The sequence below is a fragment of the Alligator mississippiensis genome, chromosome 12 (genome assembly GCF_030867095.1).
Source record: "Alligator mississippiensis isolate rAllMis1 chromosome 12, rAllMis1, whole genome shotgun sequence".
NCBI classification, from domain to species: domain Eukaryota; kingdom Metazoa; phylum Chordata; order Crocodylia; family Alligatoridae; genus Alligator; species Alligator mississippiensis.
This window is the reverse complement of record NC_081835.1, coordinates 54,212,707-54,235,655: the sequence shown is the minus strand read 5'-3', so window position 1 is coordinate 54,235,655 and position 22,949 is coordinate 54,212,707. Positions and strand designations below refer to the sequence as shown.

At 42.8% G+C, this 22,949-nt stretch overlaps 1 protein-coding gene across 1 annotated transcript in view; it reads right to left on the bottom strand.

Annotated features, from left to right (window-relative positions):
* Window positions 1-22,949, bottom strand: part of PAPPA (pappalysin 1) — a 229,752-nt gene that overhangs the window by 80,490 nt on the left and 126,313 nt on the right. The window contains exon 10 of the mRNA XM_006267917.4: window positions 20,148-20,344. Coding sequence (XP_006267979.2) covers window positions 20,148-20,344 — 197 coding nt within the window. The remainder of the gene's footprint in view (window positions 1-20,147; window positions 20,345-22,949) is intronic.

Sequence of the window (22,949 nt, the reverse complement as noted above, 5' to 3'; positions counted from 1 at the left end):
AAATGGAAAAAGTAACACAGCTATTTCTATTACAGTGGGGCAAATTCTAAAGAAATTCACATTAATGAGAAATGACCTGTTTCCCACCATTGTCCATTGATGTTTGCAACAACTATGCAAAATAGAAGACAGTGCACCTGACAGATAGGAATGGAGGGATAGATGGATGTATTTCATGTCGGAGGAAGTTACCAAATGCAAAGTATTTTGCGTTTCTAATGTCTGAGCTACTAAGCAAGGGACTCTTTACTCACTGATAGGTATCCAGGTTAAGATACCCAAATTGTATTTGGGCTACAAGCTTACTCTCTGCTCCTCCAGTATCTGGGGAGGATTCATAGTTACTAAAATCCTATGTCAAACTCCTCCCTAGAAAGCTGCTTTCAATTAAAGGAGTTAACAATGTCTGTTCCTTTCAGAGGGGTCTAATCCAGCTTGTCTTCCACCCACACACTTTGTACACAAAAGTGGAGAGACAGAGTGAACAAGGGCAGAGAGTGTTGTGGTATTTTCCCACACAAGGGAATGCCTTGAGGTTTCCCTTTGACTGATTTATACAACCCTTTGTCAATCACAAGTCCAACATGTTCCTCCAGCCTCCTCTTCAGTTTTCTTCCCCTTACCCAAAGGGACTTGGGCATGCCAAAAGGAAAAAAAAAAGGATGTATCGAGGGTTCTCTTTTCATCTCCATGTCTCTAAGGTCTTTGAAAAGATGTTCTTGCATTTCAACACGTTACCACTTCCAACTGCTGTGGAAAGGAAGTACAGGGAGGAAGGATGGTCCAGGGGTAAAGCATTACAAGAAGACTCAACAGAGCTGGCTCAATCACAGACCTCCTGAATCCTTGAGTGAATCACTGAGGACCATATCTTGTTCCATCTATTGTGTGCCCAGGTAGCATGGAGGCATTTAAATGTGAACCACCTCCAGTTCCAGAAATAAATGTTATTAAGTCTACTTCTGTGGTGTGTCTTAGCCTTAAGAAATCACTAAAAGCAGGTAGGAAAAAGAGGGCCTTCCAGCCCTTTGTATTAATGGTTTTCCAGGGACATGTGCCAAGTGGAACAGGATCACACTTAGATGCCATTTAGAGCTCCTAATGGATGGAGCAGGATCTGTGCCTCATTTTCCCATGTGTAAGGTGAAAATAATATTTTCCTACCTTGCAGAGATGTTGTAAGGCTATATATAATCCACTAATGACAGTGGGGCACCCAGAAACACCAATGATAAAGGACAATTAAGAACCCAAATATATGTAAATATGTAGATCTGCCTGTGCAAGGAAGTGTGACAATCCCCTACCCTGGAAATCTTGAAGAGGAGACTAGACAGTCACCTTGCTGGGGTCACCTGACCCCAGTTGTCTTTCCTGCTTGGTGCAGGGGACTGGATCCGGTGATCTTCCAAGGTCCCTTCCAGCCTTGCAACCTATGAATGTATGAATCATCTCACCCAGCTGGTCTTATTCTGGGGGGATAACCAGGCCAGTACATTCTCTATGCCTGGGGGATTTAATCCCTTGTGTAGCTATAACAATGCAACTCCCAAAAACAGACAAGCAAAACTGCCATTTGTACTCTACTTAAAACTGGCCCAAAACAAAAAAGGTAGCTTATCCTGCCTGTGCCCATCTACATCAGGGGTTGTACTAGTGCAGCAACCCACCTAGGTAGTGATAGATGCCTGTCAGTGAAGCAAATCTCTGATATTTAGACAAGACCACAGTCTAAGCTTATTTGTTCTCACAAGTTCCACACGATGGGGCTTTGTCCAAGTAAGGCCTCAGTGCTGGCAGTTTGCTAAGGGGTAATCACTACACCAATGTCTCAACATAGTGGTGGAGATGAGTTGACTTTGGGAGGAGACAGGTTAAAGTGGAGAGAGTGTTTTGCATAGCAAGCTGCCTTCTGTCTTTAGTGGGAGACTCTATTCAAGTGATTCTTCTATGTAGAGCTACAGTAATAAAACTGTTTTTGGGATGTTTTGAGATGAAAGATGCTGTACACAATACTGCTTACGAAACAGAAAGCACAAAACGAGCCTGAACAGGGTCTACTGTCACAACTCACAGTGACAGGTATATTTGTGCTGGGACATGAAGTCCTGAACAGGGATTGTGGAAAGACAGGGAAACCTCACCATTCAACATAGAGGCCCGCAGGGGCACAAACTGAGTGTGTTCAGCTCTCTACGGAGTGAACTAAAAACTGCCACAAGTAATAATAAAAACCCGTTCAATTTCTGAAGTTTCTAGCTGGCTTTACTGCAGAATATTCTTTATATCCATCCTAGCAAATCTGTCCACAGGCCAGCTTTGAACTGTAATGCCAGAGAATCCCAACTGTGGACTTAAGAGACATCTTAGTGTCTCCCTCGCAGACTAAAAGTTTAACTCTTTGATGTCAGAGTTGGGGTTTGTCATGTAAGAGGACATATTCTCAAATACTTAATTGCTTCTACAGACCCAAGGTTTACTCAAGGACGCTAAGCTCCAATGTAGCAGGTGATTTTCAGAAAGAAGCTTGTTCACTTACAGCCTACTCTTAATGTTAAGTTCACTCCCACAAGGACATCACAAGATTCACCTGCTGCTGCACAGTGGTCTAGTGAGTTCTCAAAGCTTTCTGCTGCTACAGTTTTCTCCTCATTTGGGGTAAGAAGTGGGGACTGCAGTTACAGAAAAGTGAAACACTGTGTATACCAATGGTTAGAGAGTCATTAAAAGGATCCTCTCCTCCCCCTCCTTCCCCCCACAAATCTGGTAGCTTATCTGAACTATCCATACATCAGGAGTCTGCAGACCTGGGACAGAAATCTCACAGAACAGGCTTATTCCTGAGACAGCCAGGAATTCTGTTCCAGGTCCTGGCCATAAATGCTATGAACAGCTTTTCCCCTAGTATTTTGAAACTTGTCATTCTTGTCCTGTGCAGAACCAAGAAGAAGCAAAACAAAGGTGATTTTAATAGTTTAGAAATTCAGTAAAGGCCCATGTCTAGTCTGCCTGTAAGCCTTCAGGTAAATATTCAATATGCTTCCTCACCCCCACCCTACAGATTGTTCTGTTCGTCCCTAAATTAGGCTTCTCTCGCCTGCTTTTCTTGTATATTCGTTGGAATAGACAAAAGCTTGGGATAAAGTAAGAAAAACTATGGCACGGCTGCTGTCCTTCCAGCCAAAGAACTGTATGCAGCTCATCAACAGCCCTACTTTATCAAATGGAGGTTGTTTTATCCCCTGGGTTAACACACTGAATCCATATTTTACTCCCAGATTCAGCTGGCTCAAGTGAGAGGAAATTTCATCTGTCAGTATCACTGGTGTAGCTCACTTTTGGCTTGGGGACTGGGAACGAAACCTATGTCTCCTGCATAAGAATATCCTCGGTTGTGGAGCTAGTTCTCAGTACCGATAGTTTCTGTTTGTATCTGGTACAGCTCGTGGCATCCGAAACTTGAAAGCTGCCGTGCTACTGGTCAGGGGCTGTCAATACTTATGGTCAGCACTCACTTGACTAATTATCACTTTGACAGATACAACAGCAATTTTCCTAGAAAAGGACCCCAATTTTCCGCGGACAATTTTTAAAATTGTGTTCATTGAAATGTGACCTTTATCCATGTTGAAACAACATGACTGATCCCACATTGCTTTTAGGGTGATGTCACTCTGTTGGCTTCGGTGGAATCCTCCTTGATTTATACCAGTGTAACCAAGATGAGGATATATTCCTTTTATTTTAACAACAACAAAAACAATGGCATGCGTTTCCATGGGGAAGTTACCTTATCAAGAATATTGCTTATGAAAGGGGATTATGAAAAGAGGAATCTAATTGGCAATGATAGGAGAAGAGAGCCATATCCTCATCTAGTACAAACTGATTTAGCTTCCCAGAATTTAAAGCTTTCTACATCTGCTGAAGGCCCAGACTACATGTGCGTTCAATATTACTACAAGACTCAAGGTGTTGTTAATATAACATTATTGAGAAATGTGGTTATTTCACCCCAAAGACTTTTCAGGAATGTTGTATTTAGATTTTTAAATCATGTGGATTTTTGCCGTTTGGATTTTGCTTTGATTTTCTGGGACCCCACAACTCAGAGCAAAATTCATATAAAACCAATGACTTTCAAATCAAAATCACGTGAAATCATGAACTTCCCATGGTATCCATGCAAAACCATAAATCACCTTAGGTTGGCTCAGAACCAGGCCCACAATGGCTTAACTCTTTCCCCAGATGTGCTCAAGAGGCCTGTGATCCTAATTGAACCTTTGGACAAACCTGGGTTGAGTTTTGAGTTTGTAACAAAGGCCCAAACCACATGATTTTGCCTAGTATAGAGCATTAATCGGTAACCAATGCAAAAAAAAAAAAAAAAAAATCATACCTGCGATAACCTGCTTTAATAGTCAGATGACACAACTCGTTCTGTGAATAAAGATTCAGTATTGCACAGGTCTTTGTGGAATCACTGACACCAGTACAAACTAAGTATGAGTGGTAGCAACTGGTACTGCAAAGTGGAGAACAACAAAGAATGGGAGTTCACTTGAAGTATGTGGGTGTCCAGCATAACTGAGCATATTGCCTTGTATTTCTGTTTATGCACATCAGGTTTATGTAGCAGGGTCCTTTGGAATAAAGATGCTACATTCAGAGAACTGTGCCATCTCTCCTAGATGTGTTAGAAATTGCTCTAATGAAGTGAGTTCTTATGACTAGAGTATAAATAGTGTCTGTTTTCCAGTAGGAGAAGGTTTAATTTCAAATTTCCAAATATCCCCACAAGTTACAATTGCCAGCTAAAGGTATGGAGTCCATGGAGGATACAACTTGAGAACAGGACCCTTATACTTTTACTCCCTGAGCATGGGCCACTCCTGTTACAGCTAAAAGAAACTCTCAACCAGTTCTATGCAGCAAGAGATCTTGCGACCCTCTTTCATACCACCATTCATGCACTGCCAATTGAGAAGTGGTTTAGCAGATTTTATTTCCCATCTGCTAGAAGCCATCACATTGCCACTGGCACAGCTGGCTTCCCAGAGTAATGATCTCTTAACATGAACCACTCGAAGTCTACCTGAGAGTAGTAGCTCACTGGTGCAGTATGGTTAAGATCTATTGATTTCTGTAGCCAGCACCATAAGTGATGCATCTAGCATCACATCAGGGCACCTTTCACTCCCCCCACCCAAACGACCAGGTACAACTGGTTCAAAGAGAGGTAGCCATCAGCACAAGCCCAGAGCAGGGCTTGAACTCACAACCCCAACATATCCACAAAATACTTTACCCATTGTGCTTGCATGCCCCTTAGCACCAATTATAACACAAGCTCTATCTAAGAGCTGGCCAGGGCATGTATTCATGCTGCTACAAAGAGAAACAATCCAGTTTAAACAGCTCTTAAATGGTTAGAGCAAAGAACCTCTTAAACAACACCCATCTGACAGCTATTTGCATTAAGAAGTCAATGTGTCAAAAGCAGAGAAAACTGGCATAAAATCATGTAGAAATAAATGCAAAAAATCCCACCTTAATGGGTGTAACTCAGCTCACTTACACTGGTGTGGCACTCGTTCAAGTCAGGACAGAATCAGGCCAGTTTCGATGTACCCAGGAGCTTCCTCTCCCTGCCCTCTCATAAATGTGACAGTAATGATGGACTCTCATGGCTAAAATATACAGCCAGCTACAAAAACCTGGACAGCAATAATAATGACATATCCAGAAGGAGCTCTAGTATGTTTGGTAGCTATCTACCATAATAGTATAAGAATTGAGAAGACACCTGGACAGCAAAGATATTTGAGCCTCCTTAAACAATGAACACGATTTCAAATAGGAAAATAACAGTTTTAAACTAGTGAACTGAAAGAGAAGAACCCAGTTCTCCTATGCTGGACCAGACCTAACTTCTACTGGCTACAAGGACAGCAGACCCTAATCAGGTGCCTGACCGGTGACCACCACTTCACTCTCTTAACAGCCAAATGCACAAAGCAGCATCTGCCAGAATGGTAGCCTGAGGGTTATTTGAGACAGCAAAAGTGCCCTCCATGCTTTCAGAAGATTTCTAACTAAGCTTTGCCTGTGGCTGCAACAAACAGCTGTGCATTGGTTAATGTCAGCTCTGACCACACAGCCCCATTCAGGAAAGGTCAAAAGAGTGATTTTTCACTTAAAAAACATCTGTGTGTTGAAAGAACAGAACTTCCTCATGTGTGGAAAACTATTTTCAGAGTTAAAATCATGTTTTAAATAGTGTATAGGGTTTTTTATCAATTAAATATGCTGTATTAACTATACACAAACCCCAGCACGCAGCTCTTCCACGTTAGAAACACTGAAGGCACAAATCTCTCTCTCCCTGTCTTTGTCTCCTTTCCCCTCCCTTAACTGCATAACTCTCTGCAATGGTCTGACAGCTAATGAGGGAAACACCCCGTTGCCTTTCTTCAGTACATGAGGACTTAACCAGGCCTCCCATCATAAGGGTATCATGAGAGAGGGCTGCATTTGCTCAGGCCAATTGGATGTATGCAAGAAGACAATACATGGGGTGAATTAAACAACAAGGGGGAAGTAAGTGATGGAGTTGTTAGAGGTGTGTGTGAGAAGATATGTGTACATGTTTCTTGGGGAACAGGTATTCATTCCAGCAATCAGATTATTTTGGTCTCGCTCACAAGTACTTGGACATACATCCACACACGTCAATGACAATTAAAACCGTCTTGTGGCTTGTTGCTTTCTGTATATCTGATAATATATACAGAATATTTGGTTTGTGGTATACAAATGATAAAGATCACACTTACTTCCCAGGGCTTTTCCAGCTGTCGTTCCAAAACTGCTGACTAACACAACTGATGCCACGAAGCTGCGTGAGCTCCCCAAAATGAATTGGACCATCCAGTGAGACTCTTCCTAAAGCAGCAGCCAGTTGCTTCCTTTGGCATTCAGCATTCACATCTGCATCCAAGTACAATTTTGCTGCAGGTGTTTGGGGAAGCCTGACACATTTATGTGATTGCAAAACAGCTCTGGTTGATCTGATGAGCTACAAACTTTGATTAATTAAACCCGAAGACGGTTTAAAGAATATACCAGGACAAGGGAGTTCACACAAACTTCAGTCCCAGCTGTTTCCAACAGAAGTTACGTAGGGATTAAAGCAGGATCATTGCTTGTGAGAAGAAGCTCACAGCTACTCCAAACTCAATCTCTCCCAGGAGTAATCTCTATAGAGGACAGAGTAGGAGGAACTTTGCAAAGGAACTCACATCTGCTATAGTCTCAGCTTTTCCCATAAGAAATCACTACTGAGGAGAGAAGAAAAACTCCATATTCAAGGGCCTTTCTTCCAGTAGGCTATGGAAGGAATAGTGTGGGTCTGCAGTCTATCAGGAAAATAACTACTTGGTTCTCAGGGCCAGATTTCCAGACATTTAGGAGCCTAATGATGCAGACAGTGGTCTAGTGGGATTTTCAAATCAGATCAAAACTAAGAAAATGCCGACCTTCCACTGAAGTACAATGGGAGATAGATGACTAACCAATTGAAGTATTTTTGTAAATCCCAAAGACCTATCTGCACCTTTAAGAGCCTAAATATTTTTGAAAATCTGATTGACTTCCAAGTTTTGCATTAAAGCACGAGGGAATTTAGTTTCCCATATTTCACTCAAATTGGAAGCTAAGATCTTATTTTAGAAACAGAGATGGACAAGTTGAGGTCACAAGAGATACACAAGTACAAGCAAGTCACTGTGTGCACAAACACACATCTGAGTGCAGAAAGTAGGCGATTACCAATTCCACCTATGTAATCACCTGCTTGCACGTGAGCATGTGTGTTTTGCTGCCACAATCACAGCACGGAACTGGGAAACAGAAGTGAAATCTATTCCTAGCTCTGAGTCGCTGTGTGATGGTGAACTCATCAACTCCACTCTGCGCCTTCGTATCTGGGTAAAACAGAGGCATTATTTTTGTCCTGCTTCAAAAGGGTGATGCAACAATAATTAACAAGTGATAATGAAGCATGTTGAGACCTTCTGCCTGAAGTGCAAAGCGTTATGAAGTACGGGCAGGCTGTAAGCCACTTACATGCACTAGTTACTCATGAGAGCAGTAGCCCTGAAACAAAACTGAAATGTTCTGCACAAATGCAGGTTCCCTCCAACATACCCTCTTTTACGTTGGATCTGCTTGTGAAAACAAATGAGTGTGAGGAAAAGGTGTACCTCATGGCCCTAAGGTCCTATTTGAAAAATAGGTTCTTTTTAAGAACCTACTTGTACTGTCATGGACATGGCATAGCTTGTGTTGATATCAATGGGAGTAGCACCCATTTACTTGAAGGGAGAATTAAACTTGCTTTACAAATATGTTGAGGATGCACCAAGATTAATGGGATGATTTCACAGGAAACAGTGAAAATCAGGCCGACATTTTCACAAGTGGCCCTTCAGTATTTAGGACACAAGTTGTGACACCAAAAACCAATGGACCCCTTTTGTGTCAGCTGAGGATATGTGCTACATTTTCAACAGCAGCTACTGATTTGGGATGCCTGACTTGAGATTCTTTTTAAAGTGCCTTGGTTTTCAGATAGTGCTGACTGAGCACCTAGCCTCTGAAAATCATGCCTCGTTAAGGAGTCTTGAGCTGGACACCCAAACATTGAGAGACACCCCAAATTAGTGGCCTCCTATGACAATGTGGGCCTAAATGCCTACATTGCCCTGAACAAGTAGTGCAGACAATCCTTCATTTAAGAGAAAAAATAAATTCTCCACTGCTGGCATGAGAAAGTTTACTTTCAGGCTTAAAGAAATGAGTGTGTGGTTTTGAGAATGGCATTCCGTTCTGCTGAAGAATAGCACCCTGCCTGTCTGTATATCTGTGGCTTTGTAGCTACATTACAATCTTGGAGAGCTCTGTTTACATATTTTACATGTTTTCTTGTGCAGAACATGAAACCAAATTATATAGTAAAGGCCATTATGGCTTTGCTCCTGCTCCCTCTTTGTCTTCTTCCTCAGATTATTTTTTTTTTAATACAATCAAAAATAATCTACAGGCATATTTTTAACCTGGCTTGATTGATTGGCAGTGTTTTATTCCCTGTTGCCAAGGGAAATCATGCAAACTACGATGAAGCCATATGATGGGGAGAGTGAGAAGAGAGTTGCAGAGGGGGTGGGAAGAGATATGCTGAGACCCCTTCATGCATGAACGATGTGGATGTGTCGATGCATTTATGAACAATTGTTCCACTCAGAAGGGAGAGGGACCCAAGGCAAACAATCTGGATCGGATGTACAGGAGCTGTCCTGTGCTCACTGCTATGTATGCTCTGAATCAAGAGGGGTCTGAGCAGGAGCAGGAGCTGGAGGGGCCACAGCAAAAGAAGGGGGATGTTTCCATTCATAAAAGTTTATGCTAACAATCATTTCCCTTTTCCCCATAAGACCGGGGGGTTCAATTGTGTGTGTGTGTATGTGTGCAAAAGACATGATAAAATGAAACACTGCTTTTCTTAACATGCTATTGAGACTTTTTATTAGTAAAGAAAATATTTAAATGTCTTTGTGTCTTCTAGTAAATTCTATCTTTAAGTAGAAATGCCCTGGAATTCTAACTTGATTTTGTTACTGAAAATGTCTCTGGGTCATAGAGAGACTGAACCAGTTTCCAGCACCTGGAGATTTTGGGTTTGACCATCACTGAAGAGGTCAGAGTGAACTTCTCTCAGAGTCCTGATGGCTGCTTTGCTCTCTGCATCATCCTTTGTTTCTTTTATCTATTTTCTGTACAGTACACAAAGGGAACACAGTGTACCAGCCCCTGGTACTCACTGTTCCATTCCCCTTAGATGACTTGCATATGTGCTCTTGAAAAATGATTCTAAAAAACTAGTGGAGGAGGGGAGGAAGAAAAAAAAAATCCCTTGAGTGTTTAGTAAAATTGCTCAGAATCTCCTTTGACATCTCATTGTGTTTCCTCTCTGTCCTTTCCTTACAGAAAGCAGCTAGAGGCTACTTCATTAGCTGGGTAGACTGAGTGGTTTACTACTGCAAGGGTCAAATAAGTACAGAAGGGAATGGGGGTGGGGAAAATCATTACATGCTCCAACTGGAAATGGAGTCAGGTGGTTGGCATCATACTTTTATTTTACTATCCAATCTTAGATGTTCAGGAAAGGTAACTATCTTTTTCAGCCTTTTCTCTACAATACAGCCTTTTCTTGTCTGACAACACATGCAGAAATCCAATTCTCATTCAATTTTGCTTTGAGCAGTAGATTTCCTCAAAGGCCTGATCTCAGTTGTGTGCGGGAGGGTTGCGGTATCATCGTCAGTGCACGTCCTTGCGACATTTTGGGTTCGAGGCACTGTTGATGTTCTACACGGGACAGGGGACAGAGCAATAACGTGCCTAGCTAGATGGTATGTGCAGGCTCCCTGGTCAGCGCAGCACAGCTATGACAAAAAAAAGTATCACCTTTGGCAAAATGGACTGAAAAATCATGTTTTTCCAGTGAGAGAGATGATAAGAAGTTTTCCGGCCATTAAGAAGAGTGAAGTCTTGGAACAGCCTCCCAAGAAGAGTAATGGGGGCAAAACACCTAACTAGTTTTGAAACTTAGCTCATTGAGTCTAGGAATGAGATTGAAGTGGTTGCCTGAAGTAGCAGGAGACTGGATTTGCTGTCTTAGGATGCCCCTTCCATTCCTGTTTTCTGAGGAACTGACCCAAACAGGACCCAAACCAAACCAAAACTTTCATTACATTTGAACATATTAGGATAGGATTAACTGAACTTTTCAAGTGCCTCTGAACTATCTAGTAGGGCTGTGAGAAGCTTCGGTCCCTGATTCGATGCAGTGGAGATTTGGACCGATTCGGTGGCCAAATTTCTGAATCTGAATCGAATCAGAGGATCCTTTAATCTCTCCTAATCAAATCCGAACCCTCCGAATCGATTCAGAGAGATTCGGAAAGATTTGGAGATTCGGACCTAGACACAGCTTTAAATGTTTTTTCTGCGTATCTCTAGGTACCAGGTGGTTTGTGAATGTTGTGATGCTGGGGTGGATGGAGAGCCCCACACAAGTGCAGGGGGCTTCCCAGCACACTTGGCAGAAGACCCAGAAGTGGACCAAAAGCCACTTCCGCTCCACTTCCGGGTCCGCCGGGGAGTGTGCAGGGTGGGGGGAGGCCGCGTTCCTCTGGCTCAGCAACTGGTGCCTCCTGGGTCTGGGGGGCACCTGGGGTCCCCCCATGGCTGATCGCTGAGTGAGGGGAGGTGCGGAGGGGGCCCCCAGTGTACTCCGGGCAGACCCGAAAGTGGAGCAGATATACTTCCAGTCCACTTCTGGGTTCACTGAGAACACGTGCCCCCTGTAGAAATGTAGAAAACCATTTAAAGCTGTGTCTATGTCTGAATCACTGATTCTCCGAATTAGCATCGAATCTTCAGGTTTGGATTTGGCTGAATCAAATTGGGGACAGTGATCCGAATCAATGAATCGAATCACTGTCCCTGATTCAGGCCGAATCTGAATCAAATACATCCCATTTTGCACACCCCTACTATCTAGTTCTGGGAAAATGGGTTTAATTCTATGCAGCATGTCCAGTGCAGAGTGACCAAATTGGAAGTTGGGGGGGGAGGGGGGCAGGTTCTCTTCTGGCCTGACGGACAACACTGAGCAAGTCACATCACCTTTCACTGCCTCAGTTTCCCCGTATGGTTCTGATGTGGCTTAATTAATCAATATCTGTAAAATGCTCATATATACCAGCTGATATGTAAAGTATAATTATGAAAACTACAGCGAGGAAGTTCTAGGACAGACTGTCCTTTTGAGACTTCCACCAAAGTTTTGCACACTGGGAAAGAAAAGAGCCCATTGTCAGACAAAAGACCTGACTGAAATGGCCTGCTGAGGCTTCTTGGCTGTCGTGGAATTGTGGGTGGAGTACAGCCAAGGCGGCAGCTTCTATATGACATTCTTCATGGCTCGGGGAGAGGTGGCGCTAGGATGGCAAGGAGGTCACTGCATTACATTGATCCCTGCTACCTGAGGAAAAGCCACCACTGAAGACAGAAAAGTGCTTTGGCTATGGACCTGGTCTGTAAAATCTGGAGCAAGATCTGGATAAACATGCTGAAGTGATACCAAGCCTTTTGGTTGGTGCAGTGCTCTGAATCACTACAGAGGCAGAGCAAAGGAAAACCTACATTCTTTTGCAACAGAAAGCAAACCATATTTAGCTCCTCTTTTTCCAGAACCAGCTTCTATTCACTCATGGTTCCTCCATTAACAATTCTCCTTAGTGTGAATCTGCTCTCAACCCAGAGGCCAGCAGTTCAAAAGCCTGGTTGGGCTATAAATAACCACAACATTTGCAAAGCAAATCAGCTTATTAAAAATGGGGATTATTTCTCCCTCCAACCACAACAGAAATTTCACCATCGAAGAGTAAAGACACTTGGCTGCGAATGGGGAAGTTCAAAAAGGGACACTTGCAGAGCCAAGAGACGGACACCCTCCCTCTTCTCAGCAAGGTTCCCCCCAAAGGAAGAGAATGGCTTCTCAATTAGAAGTTGCAGGTTTCCTGTCTTCCCCATCCTCAGTCAGGATGATTATATTTATTGGCATTGCCAAATCTCTGGGGAATTTGCTTCTGAGCAATATTTATTAGCTGAAATAAAACTGTGTGGCAGAGACCTGGGGAGTGGATTCTTCATCTGTCTCTTCAACTGCATAACTTTATTGTCTCTCTATTTTCTCTACCACCCCGGTGGTCCCTGTTTTGCTTTGCTATTGCTTCCATTATTCAGGGCTCCCCCTTTCTTCTGGTGTGCAGCATTTCTGTAGGTCAGGGTTTTCCGTCAGCAGTAAAACAACATGGTTATTATAAGGCTCATGGGTGGCTGCAACTGTGAGGAGTTAGAGAGGGGATCTTTGTTTTGAGAGATAGTAAAAGGCCTCTACCATATCAGGTGATCCCTAGGCAGTGCCGTGTTTTAGTAAGCCTTGAAGCTAATAGCCAGAGAGAAACACATGGTCTGTCTATACCAAGCCGCCTCAATAAAAAATCCTCTTTTGGATAAATGACACAACAGCTCTGTCTCTTTTCTATACAGGGAATACAGGTACTGGCAAAAAACATAAGCTGAATATTTACATGATGACTTGCTGTAATCAACTTCTGCACATTGGGAGGAAATGCAATCAAGGTCTGCTAAGCTATTTAGAGGCTGGCACTTTAGGTCGCCAATGGAAACATTGGCTTCTGGGTCCCACACACCATGTTGCTATAACTGGGATGATAACAACTGTGGCTCTCTGTAAGTGTAACAATAAGCTATCCAAAGATTCTCTTTTTATTCCTTTATTAAAACCACTTAAAGGCTCAATGGGAATTAAACCACAAAAGAGTTAGCCATCCGCAAGTGGGAGCAGTGCCAGAGAGAGGTGAGGTGAAATGGCCTCCCAGGCCTCCTGTGGTCACTCTGCACACGCGAGTACTCCATCTGCTTTTCACTCATAAAATAGTGGATTTCCCTTCAAAAGATCTCCAAGGTAAACAATCTTTCCTGAAACCAGCCTGTCAGAGTTTGTGTGGACTTCCTGTAAGGGATACGAGTGAAGGCAATTCTGCATTAAAAAGTTGCTCTAAAAAAACACTAGGTAGGGGGAGGGAAGAAGAAAAACCGCACAACCTTTTCTAAAAGAGAGGGGGAAAAAACCCTTTTTCTTGTGTTCTTGGGAATAAAGAGAACACTCACACAATAAGGATGTTGGCTGAATCCATGATGGCTACATTTTGGGGCGCCTTTTCAAATCCCAAAGGAAAGCAGTGCGATTTCCAAGTCACCTTCCATCTACTACACACTAGACTTTCTCTCTAAAAAATTCCCACTAACGTAGCATCACCAAAGACAAAAAAGGATGGGATTTTCCATCTTAATTTAGAAATTTTCAACCTGGGGCACAGAGGATCACCTTCGATCTAGTGTTTCTTATTAGTAAATGGAAAAGGGACTATGATTAGATCCCAGAGGCTTCAGAACAGGCTCCCAGGAGGGTCCCACTATGCAAAAGCTGCTAAGCTTTGGGGTTTGGGGTTTTTTTTTTCCAGTCTACTTGGTAACGACAATTGGGTACCAGAGCCCACTTGTCTACTTGCTTATATTATCTCTCCCATTAAACCTGCACAATAGAACAACAATGAGAAACTGGAAGAAAAAGTACTAGCATAAACAAAGGGGATCACATCACTGGCTGTGTGAATCAACCTTACTCTACCAAATTTAGTGGAGCTTCGCTGAGGTTCATCAGCCATGGACCTACCCTAAGCTCTGCGAAGAGCTACATCAGCCACAGAAACTATCAATAGAAGAAGAATGGGTGCGTCTACATGTGCTATTAATTTGAAGTAGGCTTACCGTGCAGTAAAAATACTGTGCAGCAAGTCTACCTGGGGAGCACATCTATACGCTCTCCCTCTTGGGAACAGATTTGCTCCCACCCTGCTCTGCCCCCTGCAGCAGCAAGTGAGAGCTCCAAGCTCCCCCTGGGTGCTAGCCCAGGGGTTGGCAGGAAGCACGGGGCCAGGAGACAGTGGTTTTCTGGCCCTGTACACATTGAGAGAGGTCCTGATGTGCACAGGGTGGGAGAGCTGCTGCTGGAGAGCTCTCCCACCCCATGCATGTAGGGAGAAGTCCTGTGCCCAGCGGGGCCTCTCTGCACAGCTCGGCTGGCTGGGACCTGTCCTCATCTGGGACAGGTCCCAGCTACCTCCGCGCTGCACAGAGACTGCTCTGCACAGTGTGGAGCTGGCTAGGACCTGTCCAGGTCTGGGGCAGGTACCAACCAGCTCTGGGCTGCACAGACACCGTGTGTACTGATGTTTCCCAGCCCTGTGCCCCAATTGTGAGATTGGGGCAGGGGGCTGGGAAGAGTCCCATCCCCCTCAGCTGTTTCCCAGCCCCGTGCCCTGATTGCACAGATCCCAGCCCTCTGCCCCAATCAGTCAGTGGGGCAGGTAGCAGCGAGCCACAGCTGGGTGGGGATTCCTGGGTGGGGAGCTGAGAGCTGAGCAGCACCAGGACCAGGGCCCCTGCTGGTGTCACTGACCTGGAGCAAATTTGCTCCTGGTTAGCATCTACAAGAGCCCTACTGTGCCATATCTATTGCAGTTAGTTTAGTACCTGTACTTACAGGTACTTAACTAACTGAGCAGTAGACTAATTTACTGTGCAGTAGCTTATTAGCATGGTTACTTAGTGACACTTTACTGGACAGTAGATTACTGGTGCACAGTAAAGCATCCCGTGTAGACCCACCTAGTTCGAAGGAGAAGCACTGCTGTAGAAAAAGACATGTTCACAAAACATCCACACTAATAGTTCACAAAGAGTTTATGGAAAAAAGGAAGATCCTTATAAGCTCACAGCAAGCTCTGTAGGTAGAAAACTTGCTCAAGTGTAAAAATCCCCCCTGGATTCCTTATCTTGTCAATAATAGGTGCCTAGCTGTGTTTGAATGAAATGCTCCCAGCGGGGGACAACATAGAAATCAAGAAAATACCCTGTGTAGGTGTGAGTAGCTTTGCATTGGTGCAGTATTCCTGACTGGTCCTACTTGGCTTTAAATGTGATGATGTCGGTACTGAGAATATTTCTTAATCAGTTCTGAACAGTGGCTGCCAGGAAAGCAGAAGTGGCTGTCTATTGTTTCTTGCCTTTGTGGAAAGCATGATTGTTTAAAAGTGGGGATGTTTGACCTTTCCATTTTTCTAAATTATACCTGTTCGCCAAGACTGTGTCATTTTTTTACAAGTATTCTGTTGTTCAAAACAAGTCTTACAACGTAGAATCTCTTTTTGTCCTGGTATTTTACCACTGAGCTGTACTCCTGAGTAACCCCACAACAATAAATCAGTGCTCATGAGCAAATCGATATGAAGAACCAACCCTACAATGACAAGCAAATGGGGTCCAGTGTTGCTCAAAAACAAACTCAGAATAGCAAACAACTTCATGCAGCCTAATACTTATGAAAAACACTACAATAACAAACAGCTTTGCAAGGCCTATTACTCATAAGCAACCTATTTGTAAGCTATGATTGAAGTACAGCTGTGGTGAGAAAACAGGTTTTGAAACACCCAGGGATGAAAAAAAAAATCTAAGTGATCCTTAAAATAAGTATTTAAAATGCTTTAAAAGCACCTGGACTGAGCTGATGTAATTATGGAAAGTATTGATTGCTAGCAAACACTGAGTTTATATCTTTTGTGTATTACTACAGACCACACCTTCACATATATTTCAGGGAATTCACTACCAAAAGCCAGCACAAATGCTTCTTTGATTTCAGTCAAATAAATATAACAGCAACATGAGAAATGTGTAAGTGAGAACACACACACACATCTCTGAATAATATTCTGATGGAGAAAGGTGCCCCCACCTCCTCCCTGCCCTCCAATCAGTAATCTCAGTTAAAAAAAATCACAGGCCCTGGTGCTTTGGGTAGATAATGAAGCAGAAGGTGTTAATGCTCCACTGATCTTCACATGCAGTGATTAGAGGGGGTCTTAGGTTAATTTTCACCCTGTCAGAGCTTCTAGTTAAGAGACTGATGGCCTGCTGTCTGATCTAAATGCTTCAGAGTGATAAATCAGAAACCATTTCACAAGCTATGGACCTACCTTGTTCTTGTGGAAAACAAAAGCTCCCCACATATATTACTTTAGTTTAAGGAAGTTCAATAAACTTAATGCATCTAAACTGGAATCAGGGGAATGCAGCCCTATTTACACCAATTCCAAGGCTGTACACTGAACCTTAAGAATCAAAAGCAGAAGCTCCTACTAGCCGTAGTGATTTAGAAATGGCTTTTGCTAGGGGTAAGTAGCAGGCTGTTATCTCTGCAGGAGCAGCCAATAGGAGAAGGGATGAATCGAAGTGAGACACAAGCACATCTGCAAATACAAACAGTACAACTTCATCTTTCCTGGATACAAGAAACTGGAATTATATCTATGCAGCAGGCATTGTAATCCCACCCCATCAAAGCTTGATCATAAGTCACTTCCCATTCAGTACAAAAAAGCCAGCACAAATGTTTCTCTGATTGCAGTCAAATACATATAACAACAACATGAGAAATGTGTAACTGAGAATACACACACACACACACACCTCTGAATAATATTCTGGTGGAGAAAGGTGCCCCTACCACCTCCTCCCCCACACACCCAGTCAGTCATCTTAGTTAAAGAAAATCACAGTTCTTGGTGCTCTGGGTAGATAATGAAGCCTACCTGCACTGGGGAATTATTGCAAAATCAGAGCTGTAATCCTATAATGTCAATGTTAAGGATGGACACCCTCCCCCCATGTGCTCATCACCTGTGCGTGAGACATTGTGCTTTAAAATGTACTAATGCACTGAGAGCTAAAGAGAAAGAACAGCCAAGTCATTTACAGGGGCACCATGAGGGAGTTCCTTCTATGCTTCAGAAAGCAAACCATAAACATGAAAAAAGGCAACTGCACGTGATCTTAGGTTGCTGGCAAGAGTGAAATACTGCCCTGGTATTAACCCAGTACTACCCAGGCATATTGCATATCACTAATCAGTTGCAGACTCATGTGAAATAGAAATAGGGCTAAGTTTTTAGAGAAAGATGTTCTCACTGGGTGCTTCTACACATTCGCTTTACTGTGCAGTAGACTAATTTGCTGCACAGTAAAGCATCACCATCTACACGTGTGTAGCAATTATTCTACTGTACACTAATTTACTGTGCTGTTGAATAGTCCCATCAGACACAAGTACAATCCGACGGTGAAATAAATCACTGTGCTTAAATGCACATGTAAAAAGTGATGTCCAGATTAGTTTACTTCAGCTCAAACTGCACCAGAGTTTACTCAGTCACATTCATTACATGTGTATACACTCCCACTGACAGGGCAATTTGGAAGCATTTGGAGAGAGATCTGCTTATCCCATGTGTGGCATTACCTCTCCCCTCCTCACTGCTCACTCAAGCCCTATTCCAGATAGTGAAGTCTAGTTCTATTAGGAGAATAAAGGGGAAAGTTAGGGAGCTGGGGCTAATCATCCTAGAGAGGAGACAAGTAAGAAGAAGCATGATGAAAGTATACAAAGTACTGAACAATAGATAGAGGGAAAACTGATCAGAAGAGCAGAAGGGACCTTCTTCAGAATACAAAACCTAGGGATATTCAATGAAACCAGAAGCTAACAGATTAAAATATTCCAGGAGAAAAGACACTGGGTGCATCTACATGTGCATTAACACGCTTTAGTTAAGGTGCATTAAATCTAGTTCCTCCAGGCATTTATAGATGTGCTCTGGGAGATGGGGTGGCTTTAGTTAGAGAGCTGTGCTAATTAAAAGTGCCCGAGCATCGTGTGTATCAGTGCCCCTGCACTGAAAAAAGGGTGGTGGGTCACTTTGAACTAAAGCTCATTTGACGAGCTTTAATTCAAAGTGCCTTGCCAACATTTTTCAGGGCAGGGACACTGATACACACGACACTGGAGGCTGCTGGAGCATGTTAACTCCTGTGCTCGATTAATCAAATCTGCTTCAATGCACTGGATTTATGCATGTCAGCAGCCTCCCTGCATATGTGCAAGTGCCCTCCATTGTGAAGTACTAAGAAAATGTGCATTATTCTGTCTTAATGCGTATTAACTAAAACAGCATGGTTTTTAAATGACACTTAATGTTAATTAGCCTATTTTAATATGCATTCCCCCAACAGCACAGGTTTTTGTAGTGAAGCTTTAATGCGCATTAAAAAAGGCTAATTCACATTAAAGTGCATGTGTAGATGCACCCAAGTGTCATATAACACAATTAACTTTTGCAGTTCATTGCCACAACCTAGTACTGAAGACAAGAATTTATCAGGATGCTGTGAAGGATTAGCTATGAAAATGGATGACAAGCATGTTCAGTGCTGTTAGACCCCGACTCCATGTGGCGTCCAACGACTAGGGAGACGATGATCCAGTTGCTCAGAGAGCAAACACCAGCACGCATTGCTAGCAACAACTTTATTCAAAATGGAGACACCTTTGGGCAAGCTCCCAAAAAACTGGGGAGCAGCCACAAACATTAGTTCTTTCTACATGTATACACCTTGGTTCATACTCATTAACATTTACTCCACCTTTTCCCCTCCTTTGTTCCACCCATATTCCCTCTTATCTCAAGCTCCACCCCTGTTTACTGTTTGTTTCATTAGCATGGAATTACCTATGCGTTTTACTCATTTACAGCCTTTTTGCTATGAGCGCATGCCTAAGACTTTGACCTCTGCTTCCTTCGATCACTTGTCGTTTCTTGCTGACTCCTTCTTCATCTCCAAGATCTTACTTTTGCTTTATATTCTGATGATAGCTGGTGGGCTGCATCCTGTTCTCCTTACACAATGAGCTAAATATCTTACGACACTATGACATTGTTAGGAAAATGCTTGCCTAAGTGTCTTGCCATGTTACTTTTAATATATCATTCTGCCTTGTGGTTAGCAGCTTTGCTGGACCACAGGCTATAGCCTTATATTCAGCTGCAAAGTCAATGTACCCTAAGATCCAAATACTGTGAACCTAACAAGTGCCATAATAAAAGTTATAAACCAACAAAAGTTTTGGAAGCTATGGTGCATAAGCTGATCCTAACTAACAGGTTCTGGAGGAAATTCTCCTTGGAGATCAGTTATCTCATGACTGCTTCTTGGAGGTTTTTCTTCCTCTCATGTTGCATTTTTATTTTCATTGTAAGCTTCCTTGAGCGTCTTTTGAGGAGGGGGCATATAAATAAATAAATGCAAATAAATAAGTACTAGTTACTCTTAGAGACTTAATCAGACAGACTACCAGCTTCATCCACCTTAGAAGTTCCTGCATGGGAACTAGACACAGAATCTGGAACTCACTGCTATGCAGCAGGCTCACAGGGAAGAGAGCTGGCACCACAAAGCTTTCCTTACCAAGCCTACAAGTCAACTGCAAGCTTTTCATGGTTGGCACTGAAGAGTGTTATTGACTTCCTTACCTGTGTAGCTGCTGGCTGGCCAATGACCACCCATCCCGGGCACTGCTGGTCATTGTTGTGTGAGACTGACACATTGGAAGCCCATTGGTCCAGGAAGCCTTTGGGAGTATAAACACCACAGTCTTTGATGCTAGTCATTTGTTCAAACTCTTCACACACTCCATCACCATCATGGAAGTAGCACCTGCTAGGTTCATCTGCAGTGAGAAATCAAAGAAGGATCATTATTAAGATTCTTCCAATTCTCTGGGTCCCCAGCAACAGAAAATAATCCAGGCAATCTAAGTGGTGATGTATCCATTCAACCAGGCCTCTTTTACTGCAGTGGCATTCATTACTTACCAGTGCAATATGAGATGATTTAAGAAAACAAAGGAAATGGATTGCAGCATTTTTGCCATATGAAAGTTCCCAAGAAATTTCCCAACTGAAGTTCTCCCTGCCTATTTTTACCTGCATCCACTGTACCAACACACAGCTAGAAGATAGAATGGGGCCAAATGGCTGGCATAACTCCATTGTCTACCATGGATTTAAGCCAACAGAGAATTTGGTTTTCAATGTTTCCTGTTTAAATGACACTTGCAAAACAACAACAGCTGAATTTAGTGAGGATGAAAGCTGCCAAATTAACAGCCTTAGAAACCAAAGGCCAAATTTATCTGTTTATTCAAAGAGCAGATACAGTGTGGGTAGAAGGAGGCTAAGCTTGCCACACACACTGCCCCAACCAAAATGACTCAGACTTGACCTGAAAGGATCAGATATAAGAGGGGACTTTAGTTTCCCTGTTCATTCATTCTGTGGCTTCTCTAATGAGAGTGCCAACAAAGATGTCCACCAGTGCCAATTTTTTGAGGCTGTGTCTGTGAAACAGGCCCATTAAAAACTGAACTGAGACCCATCTACTTTCAAAAAGACCACAGACCAGTAAAGCCACTAAAGTCCACTGTGAAATGTAAACCTCTGACCTACTGGTATCTTAATTTTGTATCATGTTATCATTGTAAACCCCCCAAGGTATCCAGGCCTGACAGACGGTTGTATTTTTGTCTGGCAAAGAAACTACTGCAAAAATGGTAGGGAACTGGCAGGGACTACTAGTTGGAATGATGGCAATAACTCCTGATGAGAATCGCGTCGGTAACATTGGACTGTCTTGGGGTAGGTGTCAGAAAATCCAACGGCTGCTCAATCTTGAGTTACGTCCAAACTGCTAAATCCCCTGTTTATTTTTCCTCCTAGTTTACACAGTGAAATACCACAACATGAGCCAGAATAAATCAGTTTATTACAATTCAATCATTTAATGACCTTACACCCCGCTTTCGCCTGCCCCTGACATAAACTTCCAATTCCTTAACAGTATGCCTGGTCATAAGACTGGAGGGTGACAGGTGGAGAATGAAAGATGGAAGACAGAGATTGCCTTCACTTCCATCCTGACCTCCATAGGCAACTTGGATTGGAGCCTTAACCCATTTAAAGAGGGGTACCAGTATTTCGTCCCTCTTCAGCTCTTTTTCTAGTCCTGATCTTTCCTTCAATGTAGCACTGAAAACTTCTGCATGTCTCTCTGCATGGTCTGAGCTACTCTGATATGAAGAAATCAAAGCTGCAAAACAGCTTCCTGTTAATGATATCTCCAAATTTCAGGCAAGGTGAGGGTCTGAACAGAAATCTTTGCGACTTTTTTTAAAAGTGCAAATAGAAAAAGACCTAAAAATTCCTCATAATTTCCACAAGCAACTCTCACACAGACACACGCTGATAGACAAATTTATACAGAAGGACACAGTCACACTCTTTGTACTCATCATGCCTATGAAAACCCCCACTCTGACAGACATGCAAACATACATATACGTTTCACATAAACATCTAGCCCTATATGCAGATACTGCCACTGACACAGACTTACACTCCCAACCAAATATATTGTGTCCATCCACACACCCATAATACATCTAGATGTTTAGAAACAATGCCCCTCAGAGACCTGCAAACACAGATTTTTTTCCCACTATAGGCAATGAAATAAATACATTTATAAAACAAGCTTTCTCCTGTGCTATCTCCAAAAGTTCCCTCTTAATGACATGATAAATGTAATAGGCCTCTGATAAGATCATGTGTATGGGATAAAAGAATACTCCAGATCTGCTCCAATCAGATGACTTCATTCATATTCACATGGAGAGGAAGCAGCCTTTGAATAGCTGTGATCCAGACCAGTGTGTGATCTTTACAGAGGCTAATTTGTTCCTGATTATGTTTAAGACCCCAATAAATCTGTCTACTCGAGTCTGCAAAACCTGAGGGAGGAACAGAACGGAGAGACAGAGATGTCTGAATTAAAAGGAGACGGCCCAGATGATTAACAGAGTCTTTGCTGAATGGCACTGTAGCATGTCCCTTCTCCAATGCACTGAGTCAGTGTGCCCTGCCCTCCATAACCCACCAGTGTTGCCAACTAAATTGCATTACGAAGATTAGGTATTCAATCAAGTTTTGCAAAAAGATGGGGAATTGTGGCTTTACAGCTGTAATTTTCTTTTTAAGAGACTATGTGTTCTTGCCACTGGCAAGTGATTTTGAAACACTTAACGGTGTCCTTTTATGGGGGAAATAAATTTCCAACCCCATGACTGAATTTCAATATGCCTCTGAAGCTTATTACATAAATATTCTTGCTTTGGAGTGAATCCAAAGAGTTTGAATTTTCCTGAAACTTCTGGAGATGTGAAAGGGGCAGGTAGAAGAGGCATCAGTATCAAGATGATAGCCAGTGAAGTTCAACTT